Source organism: Hypanus sabinus, chromosome 24, assembly GCF_030144855.1.
Source record: "Hypanus sabinus isolate sHypSab1 chromosome 24, sHypSab1.hap1, whole genome shotgun sequence".
Classification (NCBI taxonomy): domain Eukaryota; kingdom Metazoa; phylum Chordata; class Chondrichthyes; order Myliobatiformes; family Dasyatidae; genus Hypanus; species Hypanus sabinus.
In genome coordinates this window covers 12,711,584-12,728,238 of record NC_082729.1, presented here as the reverse complement: position 1 = coordinate 12,728,238, position 16,655 = coordinate 12,711,584, and the positions used below count along the sequence as shown (strand labels likewise).

At 43.1% G+C, this 16,655-nt stretch overlaps 1 protein-coding gene across 4 annotated transcripts in view; it reads right to left on the bottom strand.

Moving 5' to 3' along the window:
• Positions 1-1,596: 1,596 nt before the first annotated feature.
• Positions 1,597-16,655, bottom strand: part of si:ch211-195b13.1 (STKc_SGK domain-containing protein) — an 85,582-nt gene continuing 70,523 nt past the window's right edge. For 2 of the 4 annotated variants that reach the window (XM_059949286.1, XM_059949287.1), the window contains 12 exons: positions 14,893-14,968; positions 13,713-13,779; positions 13,580-13,623; positions 12,913-12,970; positions 12,337-12,420; positions 12,079-12,210; positions 10,659-10,771; positions 9,788-9,911; positions 8,551-8,646; positions 7,397-7,552; positions 5,331-5,420; positions 1,597-3,723 (listed from right to left, as the gene is read on the bottom strand). In XM_059949286.1, coding sequence (XP_059805269.1) covers positions 3,556-3,723; positions 5,331-5,420; positions 7,397-7,552; positions 8,551-8,646; positions 9,788-9,911; positions 10,659-10,771; positions 12,079-12,210; positions 12,337-12,420; positions 12,913-12,970; positions 13,580-13,623; positions 13,713-13,779; positions 14,893-14,968 — 1,208 coding nt within the window. In that variant the 3' untranslated portion in view covers positions 1,597-3,555. Of the gene's footprint in view, positions 3,724-5,330; positions 5,421-7,396; positions 7,553-8,550; positions 8,647-9,787; positions 9,912-10,658; positions 10,772-12,078; positions 12,211-12,336; positions 12,421-12,912; positions 12,971-13,579; positions 13,624-13,712; positions 13,780-14,892; positions 14,969-15,671; positions 15,738-15,811; positions 16,040-16,655 lie in introns of those variants that run through there. The other 2 variants (XM_059949288.1, XM_059949290.1) reach the window with 2 other exon arrangements.

The following is a 16,655-nucleotide window of genomic DNA, read 5'->3' as shown; positions in this document are numbered from 1 at the left end:
CAATCTTCTGAAATTTGTTTGAAAACGTTTCAATAATTTTTGTCCAAAATCATTGAAGAAATTTCAAAGTTCTACTTAGACTTCTTCCTCAGGTGTAACAACAGCACCACCAAGTGGCCAAATGGTTCATTACCCATTCTAGTCATTTGCTTTATTTAGAATTATAATCAGGTTTAACATCACTGGTATTCATTGTGAAATTTGTTATGTGGCAAGAGTACAGTGTAATATGTAATTAAGAAGTGAATCACTAAATATATAAAGTTAAATTAAGTAGTACAAAAATGTAGTAAGGTGGTGTTCACAGATTGTGTCCATTCAGAAATCTGATGGCAGAGGGAAATTGCTGTTAGTGAATCATTGAGTGTATGCCTTAAGGCTTCTGTACCTCCTTCCTGATGGTAACAATGAGAAGGCAGCACTTATTCGGAGATACAGCGCAGAACACGCCTTTAGAGCTCACTGAGCCGCGCCGTCAGCAATGAACTGCAGCCTGATCATAGGACAATTTACAATAACCAGTTAACCAGTACACCCTTGGACTGAAAGGAAACCCATGCAGTTCACAGGAAGGAATGTACAAACTTGCTTACAGAGCATTCTGGTGTTAAACTCCGAACTCTGACACCCGGAGTTGTAATAGTGTCAACATTAACTGTAACACAACCATGCTTACTTCTTTTTGCCAATTTTTCTAATGAGCCACTCTGATGCTAATAAATCAGGGTGGGGGCATGTCCAGAAACAGCAATAACTTTCTATAAGCTTCGAACATGTCGAGAATTAAACTCCAGTCACCTGTACTGTAAAGCATAGTGTTAACACCAGTTTGCTGTGCCTGGAGAAGGTGTTGCAAGATGAACATAAACCACAGTGATCCCACCCCCTAAGAACTGTGCACAGCTGCCCAGCTACACGTACAGAAAGGAGCAGCTTGGCAATGAAGCCAAGAATGTAATTCTCATGGGAAACCCAAGTATTGTCAGCTGTAGATATAAATGCACTATTGAATTGACAAGATCATGAAACTAGTTGGATTTTAAGTCATGTGTGTGACCAGTTGAATGTTTGCTGTGATATAGTGCTGAGGGATCACTCAGTGCATTATAAAATATTTCTTTTTCCCTAAACTTCATCAATGTCTGCGCACTTACTGCTGACATCCTGAAGGAGCCATCAGAATAGTTCTGTATGTCTACTCTTCCATTATAGCTCTGAAAATGTTTTCTTTTCTACTGGCCAGCAAAGCCATCAGCAGTCATGTTGGTCTTTAGCAAGTTATGCTTTTGTATGCTTATGAAGGCTGTGGCTTCAATAACCCCCCCCCCCCACCCCCCCGGAAATTTAAGCATCTTTGCTTTGCTGACTTCTCTCACTACAACACTCCAGGATTCCTCTGATCTCAGTAGTACTTTACTCAGTAGTGCTTCATTCACTCAGGCCCAGTGCTCAAACTTATTTGGATTGGGTTCCATTTGTCTATCCGCTCAGCCTTTCCCTTCAAGTTTACAATGCTTCGCTGTTCAAGGCAAACATACCTGAAGAGACATTGTCCACAAGTTTAAAATGGTGCTGATAAGAAAGATACCTTATATTAAAATAAAAAAAACCCACTGTGGAAATAAGCATTTTTATTTATTCAACATTTTCTTGATTTAGAAATAGGATGCAGTTATGTCAATAACACCAACAGATGGTCTGATCTTGCACTGCAAATGTATACACAACATAACTACAGATTTATTTTATTAGTACAACAATTCATTTTTGTATTAAGTATTTTTTTCTAAACACAAGGTCAGGCAAATCTTCATAAATCCATGCATGAAAACCTAACCTAAATAGGCTTTAAATTTGATTTCTGATTTAGAACAAGAACTTTGATGCATGAATAAGTTTACGGTTTCTACACAGTTGGTTGGCATTCCAGTACCAGACAACAGGCTTCTGTTGGATGCTATAGTTAATATGGAGATTGCAGGGAGGGTTGCTGGCTTACTTAAAACATTTAATCCTCTGACTACATTTCTAACTGAAATGCTTTGGGTTTAATGTTAAGTAGGTGAAAATCTGCTTTCCTGATGATTCTTGACATCATTCAAGTAGCCACAAACATAGCTGCACATTAGTGACGTTCTAGTAACAATTCCAAATCCATCTTCCAGTTTGTAACACTAGCAACATTACTGAAACAGCAGGTGGCAAATACAGTACATTGTCAAATTCAGTACAAGCTGAGATCTTAAAAAAAATAAATTCTCAAAAATCTAAGATATGTACCATGCCCCTTAAACATCTAAAATGTTTGTAGATACAGAAATATCTTCCAAATGTGAAAGAAATATCAATCCAGTTATTAACATTGTGCACTGAATATCTCATAGCTTAAACAGCAGTAGTTGGCATATCTGAAGATAGCCTGGGATTGGTTTACTTCCACCTCGAGGAAGAGTAAATCCTCAGATCCTCAACTTCATCTCCAGCAATCTCATTTTTAATGGATTGTGATGGAACCACTTCATTCCTTCTTTTCCCCCCTACTTTTTAAATCAGCAAGGTGGGGAGGGTTTCCTACCTCACCCCAAATGTAACACTGTTCCATTTAGAAGCTTTGGCTGTGGTAAAAATGTGCGACCACCACAAGTCTTTTCTTTCTCCTAAAAGCCAAATGGCTTTTATGAATAATCTACTCACCCAGCAACTCTGTTCTGATCAAGTCTTTTTCCTCCAGCCATGCTGTTGATACCCCTGATCAGACTGGGCTTCAAATATCAAATACAAACATTAAATGATTCATAAATAACAATTCACTTAGCTGAAGGACTGGTACATTTCATTTTGAAGTAGAGACAACAAGTCATGGGCTAAGGGTTCACATTGAAAGATTAGTTGGGAAAAGCTCAACTTAGAATGGAAACAAAATATCTTCAGTCCATACTCTGCCAAAACAGCTCAATGTTCACAAAAGCATTACTTCTGCTGCTGAGAGGTTAATGTTCCCAATGGTCCCAACTGCACGACCATTAAGACCACAGTTCAGATCCTTCGTGGAATGTGGCATCTTGGCAATTTCAGGTAATGGGAGAGATAGATCTTGCAGTTGCTCCCAGTAAGTAGCAGCATCAGTTGCTCCGGATGCCATAAATCACTTCACATGTACAACATTTCCCCTCGGCCTCTTCTGTATGAGCTGACTTTCTCATTAGAAACTGGAGTCGTGGTAGTGGTGCAGATTGCAAGGAGTGCCCAAGACAGCTCCCTGTCACAAGGGCTGGCTCTGAAGGCATTTTGGTTGCCTAACGATTGGAAAGTCTGTCTCAAGACTTTACTGCAAAGTGAAAAAGCTGAAGGAAAATTAAAAATTGACATTTGGCAATGATCTTGACTGTTAGGTACTCCACACAACATCCAGAGGAATGTGTCCCTAGAGAAAGAAAAATTCTCTTCACTGAGAGATGGGGGGACAACTTGTGCATGAAGAATAAGGTGCACAGTGTGCAGGTTTGAACCTCAGCCATTTGTCAATTTTTTTTTAAAGTGCCAAACTCCTTGGCATTATAGATAGGTATCTACAGGAGGCACATAGGAGAAACCAAGGAATGCCTCAGCAGCCTCTCGCATGCTGGCTGTAAATGGAACATCTTCGGGGGAGTTTGCCACAGAGTTCGGAACTGGCTGCTGTGTAAATTCAGGGTCAAAGTGCTGCAGGTCAGTGGGTCCGGACTGAAAGAAAATTAAAACAAACTACCATCAATTTTTCAACTTGGCCTAGGGCAAAATTTGCCCAAAGCTCTATTGTAAGTGAAATTGCTGACTGGAACTCCCCCTCCCACCCAGATGTCTCTGCTATTGAAGCACTTTAACAATTTAGTGCATGTGCACTGGATAAGGATTATCACTTTAGTGGAAGCTGTTGCACTGAGAAATGCCACACCCAATACCAGGAATAAAATTATAACGCAGCAGGTCTTATCAGGAAACTACACACCATGTACACCCCTTGAGACTGATTGCCTTCAAGCAGTTCTGAGAAAGCAGGATGCACCATAGATGACTCATCAACGATCGAGGGTTAACTTTATGTGTCATACGCTTACATATTTTAGGAATTTGCTGTGCTGTTGTGACATGCAACAGTAAAAATATTATAATTATATAAAAATAAGTTAAAGTACAGATAGTGAGGCTTTATAAAGCAATGGTGAAGCCTCACTTGGAATATTGCTGGAATATTGTGAGCAGTTTTGGGCCCCTTACCCAAGAAAGGATGTGCCAACATTGGAGAGGGTTCAAAGGAGGTTCACAAAAATGATTCTGAGATTTAAAGGCTTATCATAGGAGGAGCATTTGACGGCCGTGGGCCTGTACTCACTGGAATTCCGAAGAATGAGGTGTGACCTCATTGAAACCTATCGAATGTTTCCTGTGGTGGAGAGAGTCTAAGACCAGAGGACAGAGCCTCAGAATAGACAGGGGTCCTTTTAGAATGGAGATGAGGAAGAATTTCTTCAGCTAGGGAGTGGCAAATCGGTGGAATTCGTTGCCACTGGTGGCTGTGGAAGCCAAGTCATTGAGCATATTTAAGGCAGAGGTTGATAAATTCTTGATCAGTCAGGGCATGAAGGGATACGGGGAGAAAGCAGGAGATTGGGGTTGAGAGGGAAAATGGATCAGCCGTAATGAAATTTCAGAGCAGACGCGACAAGCCAAATGGCCTAAGCCCAATTCTGCTCCAATCAAATGTGCATCAGTACCAGCATGTATTTACAACATTAGAAAAAGTCTTTTATAGTGCATGTCAGCAACTGAGGTAATAGTGAATTTTCCAGTCTCTTCTGAAAGTTCCAAGGCTGTATTGTTAGTGTACAGCCCCCAGTGGCACGTGGAATCACACTGCTACTGAAAGGAAAATGAGATAGAACTCTTGAAAGGGGCTGAACAAATTCGAACCCAGAACCTCACTGATCGGGATGCCACTACACCAGCACAGACAGGCTCAAAGTGAACTTATTAAAAAAAAGTGTTCCATGTGGACACCAAGCAGCTTATGGAGTAGGTCAATTAACACTCATCTGCCTTTAAACTTTACAAATACTTGTTTAATGTATGGATCTTTATTGCAATGAGCAACTTCCTGCAAGTCTTAATTACTTGGTGCCTCTTAATAAAGAAGAGCTAGACATTACCGTCAAGGTCCTTGCTTCTCTTACACTTCACAACTACACCACCAGTGAAGTATCTTTAAAGCAACAATCATACAATTACAGAAATCATCCTTTTACTCAACCAGTCTCTGAAAGATTCCAGTCAATAACACGTCCAGTACTCACCACTGTAGGGACAAACGGAGGAGCTATTTTCCTGGCCATGAGATCATCCCAGTTAATTGTTGAGAAGAACGAATGGAACTTCAGCTCCAACTGTGAATTGGAGATTAAAGACAGTTAAGGGGGGAAAAAATGAAGTGGACCTTGGCAGGTTTATTTACTTTTTATTTAGATATACAGCACAGTAACAGACCCTTCTGCCCAACAAGCCCATGGAACCAATTAACCTACTAATTCACAGTGTTTGCAAATGGGAGGAAACTGGAGCACCTCAAACTTACACAGCGATGGGGAGAAAGCGCAAACTCCTTATAGACCAGCAGTGGGATTGCTGGCACTGTAACAGCATTATGCTAACCGCTATTCTACCATGCTGCCCACGTTAGTTGGCTGACCTCAGGGAAAGCAAGGATGAGGGTGGACACCACTGAATCACTGAATTCCAGTATCTGGTTTTGTGATGCCCTCATGCTCAAACAACTTGTCTACTGTCCCTTCAGCAAGATAGTAGTAGGCTTGGTTCTGACACCAGAACTATGCCCCAGCAAAACCAGTGCCCTCGAACAGTGGGTAAAATTGGCAAATTGAAACAAGGTCCAGAGCGTACACGCAGTGGCCACTTTATTAGGAACACCTGCTCGTCAATGCAAACACCTAATTGGCCAATCAGGTGGCAGCAACTCAATCCACAAAAGCATGCAGGCGTGGTCAAGAGGTTCAGTTGTTGTTCAGACCAAACATCAGAATGGGGTAGAAATGTTATCTAAGTGACTTTGACCATGGAATGATTGTTGGTGCCAGATGGGGTGGTTTGAGTATCTCAGAAACTGCTGACCTGGGATTTTCAGTTTCTAGAGCATGGATTCCCTACTTTCCTTTTAATGCGATAGACCCCTACCATTAACCGGGGCGGTCCGTGGACCCCAACTTAGGAACCCATGCTCTAGAGTTTACGGAGAGTGGCAGCTCTGAGGGCAAAAAAAAAGCCTTCTTAATGAGAGAGATCAGGGGAGAATGGCTTGACTGTTTCAAGCCAACAAGGCGGCTACAGTAACTCAAATAACCATGTGTTAGAAGAGTGGTATGCAGAAGAGCATCTCTGAATGCACAACATGTCAAACATCAAAATGGATGGGCTGTAGGAGCAAAAAACCACACTGGGTTTTACTCCAGTACCTAATAAAATGGCCATTGAGTGTCTAACTGATACTGGGACAAGTCACACCCGGGGCTAAAAATTTAGTGGTTGAAGATACAGTGAAAAGCAACATTAATGTATTTTCCCAACAGTTGAAAGTATTGGGGCAATTTAGTGATTATGTTACCAAGCTAGTATCTACACTATGATCTAGAGACGGGGGTTAGAATAGTAATAGGAGGCAAGGAATTTAAAGCCATCAGGGAGTCAAAATCCACTCAATACCCTAATTTTTCAGGAATGATTCCATCAGGGACCCCCCACCATCCCAGGATATGCTCTCTTCTCGATGCCGCCGTCAGGGAGGTGTTACAAGACCCTCAGGACTCGCACCACCAAGTTCAGGAACAGTTATTAGCGCTCAACCATCAGGCTCTTGAACCAAAGGGGTAACTGCACTTGCCCCATCATTGAAATGTTCCCACAACCTATGGACCAACTTTCAAGGAGTCTTATCTCATGTTCTCGATATCCATTATTTTGTTTTTGTATTTCCAGTTTGTTGGACACTAATTGAACACCCAAGTCTTTCATTGATTCTATTGTGGTTATTATTCTATAATGTATTTATTGACTATGCCCATAAGAAAATGAATCTCAGGGTTGTATATGGTGACATATATGTACTTTGATAATAAAGTTACCTTGAATGAAAAGCCAACCTCCTCTTTTGGCCTGAGGCTTACAAGCAACTATTAGTAATCAATGAACAGCTGCCTTACCAACAAAATCCAAATCCCATCATTAGCAAAAAAGCACTTGCTATTCAAATACAATGACTGGTTTGTCATTTCAACTGGATTTTCCTTTACTGGATTCCATCCCTTCCCCACCATCCTCCCCAAAACACAGCCTTAGTCACGGTACTCACAAAATCATTCTTGGCCCCCAGTCGCTGTGCTTTGTCCTTTTGCAGCAGACCTTGAAGGAGATCCTGGGCAGAGTTCGACACATTGGGTTTTAGGAGCAGGGGCTTGTGAAGGATGTTGTTGTACATCTCAGCCATGTTTCGACTGTAAAATGGGGGCTAGGAGAAAGGATACAATCATAACTTACAGAATTCAAAAGACACAAGGTAATAATGTTATTACTTCTAGTGCATTGGGTGGCAACCTTTAGCATTTTGTCTTTTTTTACGAGGCCAAGTAGCTAGCTCGACACTCAACCCAGCAGAGATGGAAGGTGTACAAAGAGCTGGCCAGGTTCGAACCAGGGACCACCCTCAAAGGCGGTGCTGATGCCACACTACACCACCAGCCGTCAATGTTGCAGATCTATAAACCGTGGTTAGACCACACTTGGGAGTACTTCAGTTCTGGTCGCCTCATTATAGGAAGGGTATGGAAGCTTTAGAGAGGGTGCAGAGGAGATTTACCAGGATGCTGCCTGGATTACAGAGCATGTCTTAGGAGGATAGGTTGAGTGAGTTGGGGCTTTTCTCTGGATGAAAAGTGACTTGATAGAGGTATACAAGATAAGAGGGATAATTGAGCAGATAGCCAAAGACGATTTCCCCCAGCGCTAATACGAGGAGGCATAATTAATGTGATTGAAGGAAAGCATAGGGGGAGGATGTCAGCTAGTTTTATTTTGACAGAGCAGCAAGTGCATGGAGCTTGCTGTCAAGGGAGGGTGGTAGAGGCAGACTAGTGACATTTAAGAGACTCTTAGATACATGTTTGATACAAAAATGGAGGGCTATATGGGAGGGAAGGTTTAGATTGATCACAGAGTAGGTTAAAAGATCAGCAAAATATTATGGGCTGAAGGGCACATATACTGTAGGATTCTATAGTCTGAAACCTTAAAAATCTCACAAAATATGATGCATTGCATTGTCAGACAGTATAGAACCAAGCCCTACAGCAGGGGTTCCCAACCATTTTGATGCCATAGACCCTTACCATTAACCAATGGGTCTGTGGACCCCAGGCTGGGAAGCCGTGCCTTACAAGGAGATACGTTCTCTGAATGCTACAGAGCAAAAGAGATTGCATTCAGTGCAAGCCATGATATGATACCTACCAATCCATACAGCATTTCATACAACACAGATCCCAGGCACCACCAGTCAACTGTTCGGTCATAAGCTTGCTTCTGTAACACCTCAGGAGCCAAATACTAAAAAAAACACACAAATGCATTAGTATTAGGCTTTCACAATGTAGAAATGCACAACACAGTACAGGAATGTACCGACCTTTTAACCCAATCTAACTCTTCCCTCCTATAGAGCTCATAACCCTTTCATCTTTTGCCCACAAGCCTATCTAAAACTTAAATGCCCCTAATGTATCCACCTCTACCTCCACCCACAGCAGTGCAGTCCAGGAGCTTACCACTGAAAAAAATAACACCTCTCACTTCCGCTAAAACCCCTAAAACAATGTTGTCTGATATTAACCACTGCCACTCTGCGGAAAACAGAAAATGCCAGAAGGTCCAAATTCCAGCAGCGTCTTTGGGGCACAAAATAACGTTTTGGAACAAGGATGGAACCAGCTTTGCAGAGGGGGAGAGGTGTGGAGAGAAGAGGGCACTATCATGATATAGTAAAGTCTAAAATATTAAGATAACAATTGAATAAAAACCAGCAGTTAAGAGCATGGGGATCAGGTCAAGAGATCTGCTCTTCAGGGATAGTGTAACACTATTACTGCGCCAGCATTCTGGGTTCAATTCCTGCTGTTCTCCCTGTGAGCGTGTGGGTCTCCTCCAGGTGCTGCTGTTTCTTCCCACAGTCCAAAGGCGCTCGAGTTAGGAGGTTAACTGGCCATTCGAGTCACAGAAATGGATCATATAGCCCATCCAGCCTGTGCCGGACTGTTATTTTGCCTGGTCATGGGGAGCAGCGCAGGCTCGTTGGGACGAAAGGGCCCCATTACCCGCGCTGTAATAATTTATTAACAATAATGAAATTGCCTGACTCTCGAAGTCCAACCCCTGTCATGAGAGGTGGAAATGGGCAAGGCTGGCCAACAGGGCTCTGACGAAGTGCATAGGCCAATCCCCAGTGGACACAATGGATTACACAAACTCCAACCATACCATTGACTTTGGACAATGGATATGGAAGGTCATCAATGGCCTAAGCTCCACTTGGGCTAAGGGCCCCAAGTCATGAAACTGCATGCCTGTTCTCCTCCTGCAGCCTGACTTTATAATAGGTGCACACAATCCTGGTCTAGTACCCGGGCCGGATGTGTAGTCAGGTGGGATTCAGTTAGCTTACTTTCACACGAGAAAACTTCTCATCACTTACCTCTGGGGTGCCACAGAATGTGGAGGTAGTTCCATCAGGTTCCACCCCTTCTTTGCACAGCCCGAAGTCTGTGAGGACAATGTGGCCCTCAGAATCCAGCAGAATGTTTTCAGGCTTCAGGTCTCTGAAAATAATAAAATACAATTAACACAGGAAAATGCTTTTTGCATAAAAATTCTGCAAAGGTCCTTCAAGAGGACCTTTGTCACTAGGTTTGGAGGCTTGCGTACCTCTGACCTGGAGAGCTGGAGTCAGGGCTTTAGGCTTTGGCTCTTGGTAGGGTAATCCATGCCAAACAGGTCAAAGGGTAGAGGCCAGACTAAGAGTGGTCTACCAGTCACCCTGGTTTGGGGGTTCAGCTCTCCAGGTTGGGTGGGGGGGGGGGGGGGTCAAACAAAATTGTTTTGGAAAGAGCACTGAAGAATCCCCTTCTACATCTGAGTGTGACAGTATTCCTGAGTCTCCACCTGGGAGTTGCATGACTGACTGGTGAAAACCGAGAGGATGCTACTGACACGATGAAGGAAGCCCTGAACACCACCAGAGGCCGAGGAACTTCACTGCTGCCCTAAATGCCACTGGCATAAGTAACAAGTCTGCAAAGGTAATCTCAGTGTCCAACGACCAATCTAACCCTTCCCTCCCACACAGCCCTCATTTTTTTCCATCATCCATGTGCCCTTCTAAGTTTCTTAAACGTTCCTAATGTATCTGCCAGAGGCACTGCACCCACCACTGTAAAAAAATAAATAACTGCTGACATCCACCCTATACTTTCCTCTTTAAAATTATGCCCCCTTGCATTATTCAGCCCAAAATATTAACTCTACTCCGTCCCGTAGACATGGTTCGAATAGCAATGCAAACTCACCTGTAAACAATGTTCAGGGCGTGCAGGTAACCCAGGGCACTGGCAACCTCAGCAGCGTAGAACCTGGCTCGAGGCTCCAGGAACACATGTTCCCGCTGAAGGTGGTAGAACAGCTGGAGGGAATAAAGTTGTATTTTAATTCAATCGTTACAGGCATTACAAGGACAGTGCCCAGAGTTATATGGAAACCATCTTTACACTACCGTTCAGGGGATTTGCTGTTGGAATCGATGGCATGTTTGTGAACATCAGCTGGTCTTGCCAAGTGTCACAAAGCTGCACTCAATCAGGACATGGAGAAGGAACTTTAACTAAAACAATTTGCATAATAAACCCATTGCAATTAATGTTCCATGACTAGGGATGAGCTGGCATTGGAGAGAATCCCAGGGATGAAAGGGTTAATGTTCAGGGCCCCGAAGGTTGAAGGGTATTAACTGTCCCCGAACCTGGTGGTGAGGGACCAAGGCTCCTCCCAATGGTAGTAGTGAGAAGAGAGCACGGTCTGGATGATGGGGGACCTTATCGATGGATGCAGCTTTCTTGTGAAGCGCTCTGTGTTTAATGGTGGGGAGGGCTTTGGGCTGTATCCTTCCGTAAACTTTTCTGTTCCTGGGCATACCAGGCTGTGATGCAACCAGTGACGATTGGATACTCTCCACTGTGCCCTATAATGACTGAGCCAGTACAATCCTAATCCCAACAGTATAGCAACTCTATGACCACTCTCCACTAAAATGGACTTTGTTCTACGATGTCATGTGCCTGTGTTGCTACTACAGCTAAGTTTTTTTTTAATTTATTTATCGAGATACAGCGCAGAATAGGCCCTGCCAACCCTTTGAGCCATGCTGCCCTTAATTCCCCAAATTTAATCCTAGGCCAATCACAGGACAGTTTACAATGGCCAATTATCCTACAAAACAGTACGTCTTTGGACTGTGGAAGGAAACCCATGCAGTCATTGGGGGGGGGGGGGGGCACTCCTTACGGGCAGCCGCAGGAATTGAACCTGGGTCGCTGATACTATAAAGTATTGTAAAGCACTATTGTAACGGACCACCCCATTTGGCAGCCAGCTACTCGAGCATACAACAGCAAGCCGACTTTAACTCAGATGTGACACACATATCCACGTACTTTCTAGTTCAAGCTTCTGAATTTATCACAGCTCAGTTCAAATCAACTGTGTTTTATTCAAAAAACTCAGCACCCACCCCTGAGAGTCATGGCTAAACCTCGACCCCTTGCTAGTGACTCCACGGAAATAAGCAAAAGCGATTGACTGCTCATGGTGTGGGGGGGGGGGGGGGGGTTGAAACTAGTAGCGGCCTTGTGCAGACTTTGAATTATGTGTACAAAACCAGAATACTTCTTTAAATGAGGCAAGTCTGCAATGAAATACTCAAGTGTTACGTACTTCACCACCATTCACATAGTCGAGGACAAAGTAGAGCTTGTCAGCAGTTTGGAAGGAGTAATGGAGTCCCACTAGGAACGGGTGCTTCACGTTCTTCAGGAGCACACTGCGCTCTGCCATTATGTGTTTTTGCTGAAGAAAGATAAACACTTTGCTCAATGCTAAAGGACAGAGGAAGTTACATTCATCTGCTAAATTACCCCAAGTCTCCCCTCCAATCGGCCTACATTTGTGTACATGTGAATGTCAATAGCTTACCTCTTTCTTCTTTAGGACCACCTTCTTCTGCAGAACCTTCACTGCAAAATATTTTTCCGTTTCTTTGTGCTTGGCAAGCAGCACCTGAAATGAAATGGTCACAATCTCAAGGACTGCAGTGGAGCAATGCTTTCCCTTGACTAAGGCTGCTTTGTGAATGAATTACTAATGACCGGTAGATGAAGGAAAACAAATCAGCCACACAAGCTCTTAAAGCATGGTGTATAAAAGGTGTGGTGGTGAATTCTACCACTGTCAACACCCTCCCTCCCCCCCACCTTGGATTTGTTATACTTGTATGACGCCCCTCAGTTCCAAAAGTCAAAGATATGAATTTGATATTTTATTAGCAAACATGCTATCTTGAAACAATATAACTTAAGTATACCCAGGTGTAAATGAGTAATTAACAAAAATAATGACATCCATTAGTCCCCAGCTGCAAACTGCCTCGAACGAAGCACAAATATGGAACTTATTCCCTTCACTTTTACCACACTCCCACTCATGTGACTTATTACCATAAACATGCAACACAGAATACAAAGCAGATGGAGAATGTACGACTGTACCAACCTTTCCAAAACTCCCTTTGCCAATTATTCGAAGGTAATCAAAGTCTGATGGCTTCACACTATTTAAACAGAAAGAGAAGTTGACTTTAAAATGGGGAGTACAGATTAAAGATTAGCTTTACTTTTCACATGTACTTTTAAGCAGTGAAATGCTTATTATCAAATCAGCGAGGACTGTAGTGGGGTAACTCGTAAATGTTGCTACACTTCCCCACAATTAACCCTGCATTTTGGGAATGTTGGAGGAAACCAGAGCACCCGGAGGAAACCTATGTAGTCATGGGGATAACTCCTTACAGATAGTGGCAGGAATAAAACACTGATTAGTGACCACTGGTGCAATAAAACAATTGCACTAATCTCTCTACATAGCATTAATACGTCAGACATTAAAACTACACAGTAGCAGGAAAACATTAGGAAAATTTGCATAAAGTTTTTCTTGAATCTATCCCATTGATACTTACTTAATATGATAGCTCACCTATTACACTAAAATAGCTCTTCTACTAATGAAGGCTTTTCTTCTTACCAGCCCAAATTACAAGCTTAAACTCTGCAGGATTTAAATCTAAAATAATCTGCGAACTATGTGCTCCTGTTGAGTAACCTAGAAAAGATGGCCCAATCAAACTAACTGACCATATTTGTACAAATTTTACTCTTACCTATTTGATGGTGAAAGGTCAAATTCATCTGATCCAATAGTTGACTGGAAGGAAGAAGAAAAGTAGCATTGTTAGGATTCATATATCATGTAATGTGAAAGATGCATTTTCCAGAAATGAGACATTTACTCACATCAGAATAGGCATCTGTTTCCTGTGGCTGGTTTTGGTCAATTTGTAAGAAAGCACGGACATCAGGGCTGCAAAACAAGCATTTAGTACAATCAAAACGGGGCACAAGACAGAACTGATATTATGGATGTGTTAGTTTTAAAAAAAAACACAAAAGAATGGAGATGTTATTTTATGAACCCACAAAGCAATGCTCTGAAGCCCAGAACTGCCCTTGAAAGCACCAATGGCTGCGAGTGCGGTCAACAAAAATAACCACACATTTTGTGACAAATTTAAAAATTACCACCAGATGGCGCGCTTGATAACTTTCTGCCAAGAATCACTTTTCTAACGTGCACTTAACTATTTCAAACTTATGAAGCTGATGCTTTGGACCATTCAGCACCTCCCTGGTTACCCAAACTTACATTTGGTCAATTATAAGAAAACACGAGGAAGGCGGCTGCAGAACGAGCATTCAATCAAATACAAAGGCATAACCATTTTGATCTTTGCAGTTAGAAAGATCACTTTATATTCTCACTTTTTAAACTATGTTTAGAAGCCCAGAGCTGCCCGTTTACGAACGCCACCAAGTGCAGGCGCGAGAAAACCTGCAAATGCTGGAAACCCAAAGCAACAAACAAAATGCTGTAGGAACTCAGCAGGCCAGACAGCATCTATGGAAAGGAGTAAACACTCGACGTTTCGGGCCCGAGACCCTTCATACTCTTGTATACTCTTTTTCATAGATGCTGCCTGGCCTGCCGAGGTTCTCCGACGTTTTGTGTATGTTACTGAGTGCAGGCGGCAATGTTAACCGTACATTTACAAACAAGAGAAAACCTGCAGATGCTGGAATTCCAAGCAACACACAAAATGCTAAAGGAACTCAGCAGGGCCGGGCGGTATCTACTGCTGAAGGGTCTCGGCCCGAAACGTTGAATGTATTCTTTTCCATAGATGAAAATTAAAATCGCCACCAGGTGGCGCTCTTTGCTTACATTTCTGCAAGACATTAAACGTTGACTATCTCAAACCTATTAAATTGATTAGTTGGATTATCCAACTGCATTGTTGGTTATCCAAGCTTAACTTCATTAATAATGTACCATTTTGCACTCAATAGTGAAACTTTATTAGTATAATTCTGCATTCAGGCGCATCTTAAACCCATCCAAAAAACAAAACACACTTACTGTTGGCAGATCTGAGGGTTGGACACCAACTTCTGTATGAAATCATTCAAGCCGATCTTTCGTTGTTTTATGAAAGCTGGAGATTATAAAAATAAAAGAGAACGAGTTTTAAATTAAGCTCCAAATGCTTTCTCTTTGTTGGTGATTTCGTTTAAATGCTGCCCTGCTACAAATGTATTATTTTCCTTCACTGCTTAATCTCAAAACAGTAAAATCACGCCGAGACACGATATAATATTACACGAGTAACAATCCCGTTTCGTACTTCACGGAAATAATCAGCCGCTTATGCAACATTCCAGCTTTAAACTCAGTAGCGATTAAGAAATAACCGAATCTCCAAAATGACGCATTCTTTCAGAAAGTAAAATAATTGCAAACCTACAAGAGCCCTTTAAACCTGCTCTACGAGTTGACAATTTTAAGATTGCAATCTTCAACTTAGTAGGAATCGAGACATTGAAGTCTCATTAAGACACGAAAACATGGAAACAGTTCCGAAGCCAATCACAGAGAGCTGCGGATAATTTCAAGTTTACAATTAGACGCAGCACTGACATTTATTTAAATACAACAGGCCACCTGAAACACGAGGACAGATTGTGACCCGGCGGGCACAAGAGTCGGTGCAGACTTCACCAGAATGCCGACGCGCTTACTGGAAACGAGAGCAAGGATCTCATCGTAAATCGAAACCCCTCAACTAAAGGACAAAAGTCCCAGTGTTAACCGGGGCCTCGCTACATCGCCGCCCAATTCGGCTCGTTATGGAAGCTTACTGAACAAAGTGGATGCCACGTTTCTCATGTTGTACTGACTTGGCTCCCAGAACATTTAACTCGCAGCACAGACACTAGGAGACGTGGCGAGGCCGCGAAGGGCTCCGGAGAATCGCGACCCCTAAAGGGAAGAAGCTTACCAGACAGGAAGACAATGATGCCTCTCATTTTGGAATAAGTGAAATCGCTTGGTGTTTCAGTCATAGCCATGATGGTAACAATCCACAGGGCGCGGAATCGAAGGATTGTCCTGATTTAATTCTTTGCCATTAAAAGCCCTGCCTTATCCGTCGCAACCCGGGACTGGCGGAGACTGAACAGCAGACGCTGCCCCGACCGCCCTTCTTATAAACTCGCACCGTTCCCCGTCCCGCCCCCCCCTCATGCGACACATATATGACGTACGTCAAAGGAGGGAGTCCCCCACCCGTCGGCTGCAGCCGATTGGCTGGCACTCGTTCCAAAAGTCCCCCCCTCCCCACTGGTAAATGTCAATCACAGTTGATGGCACTGAGTAGTGGGGGGTTGGCAAGAGTTATTATTAACCCTGCTCACATACTTTGGGGGGATTTAAACACCAGAAGGCAAAATTAACCCCACGGTTGCTGGAACCAAATGCACACAAGGCGAGCGACATCTTGCACCCGCAATTAATTGTTCTGCTTTTGTACCATTGACAAGAAACCAGCTTTTGGTCCACCCGATGGCCCGGTGACCTGTTAAGCTCTGGGAGCTGTTAAAGATTGAGCATCCTGAACCGGTTGTTTCACAGCTTGGTGTGCAGGCTCCAATGCAGAGCAACACAAGAGACTGCGGAAGGCTGTCGACTCGGCCATCAGCATCCAGGGCAACTTCAAATGGTCGTGCACCGTCCAGGACATCCCCTCTTGTTACTATGAAGTACGGGAGTCTGAAGACCCACACTCAACCTTCTTAGGAATAGTTTATTCCCCTTGGCCATCGGATTTCTGAATGTTTCATGGA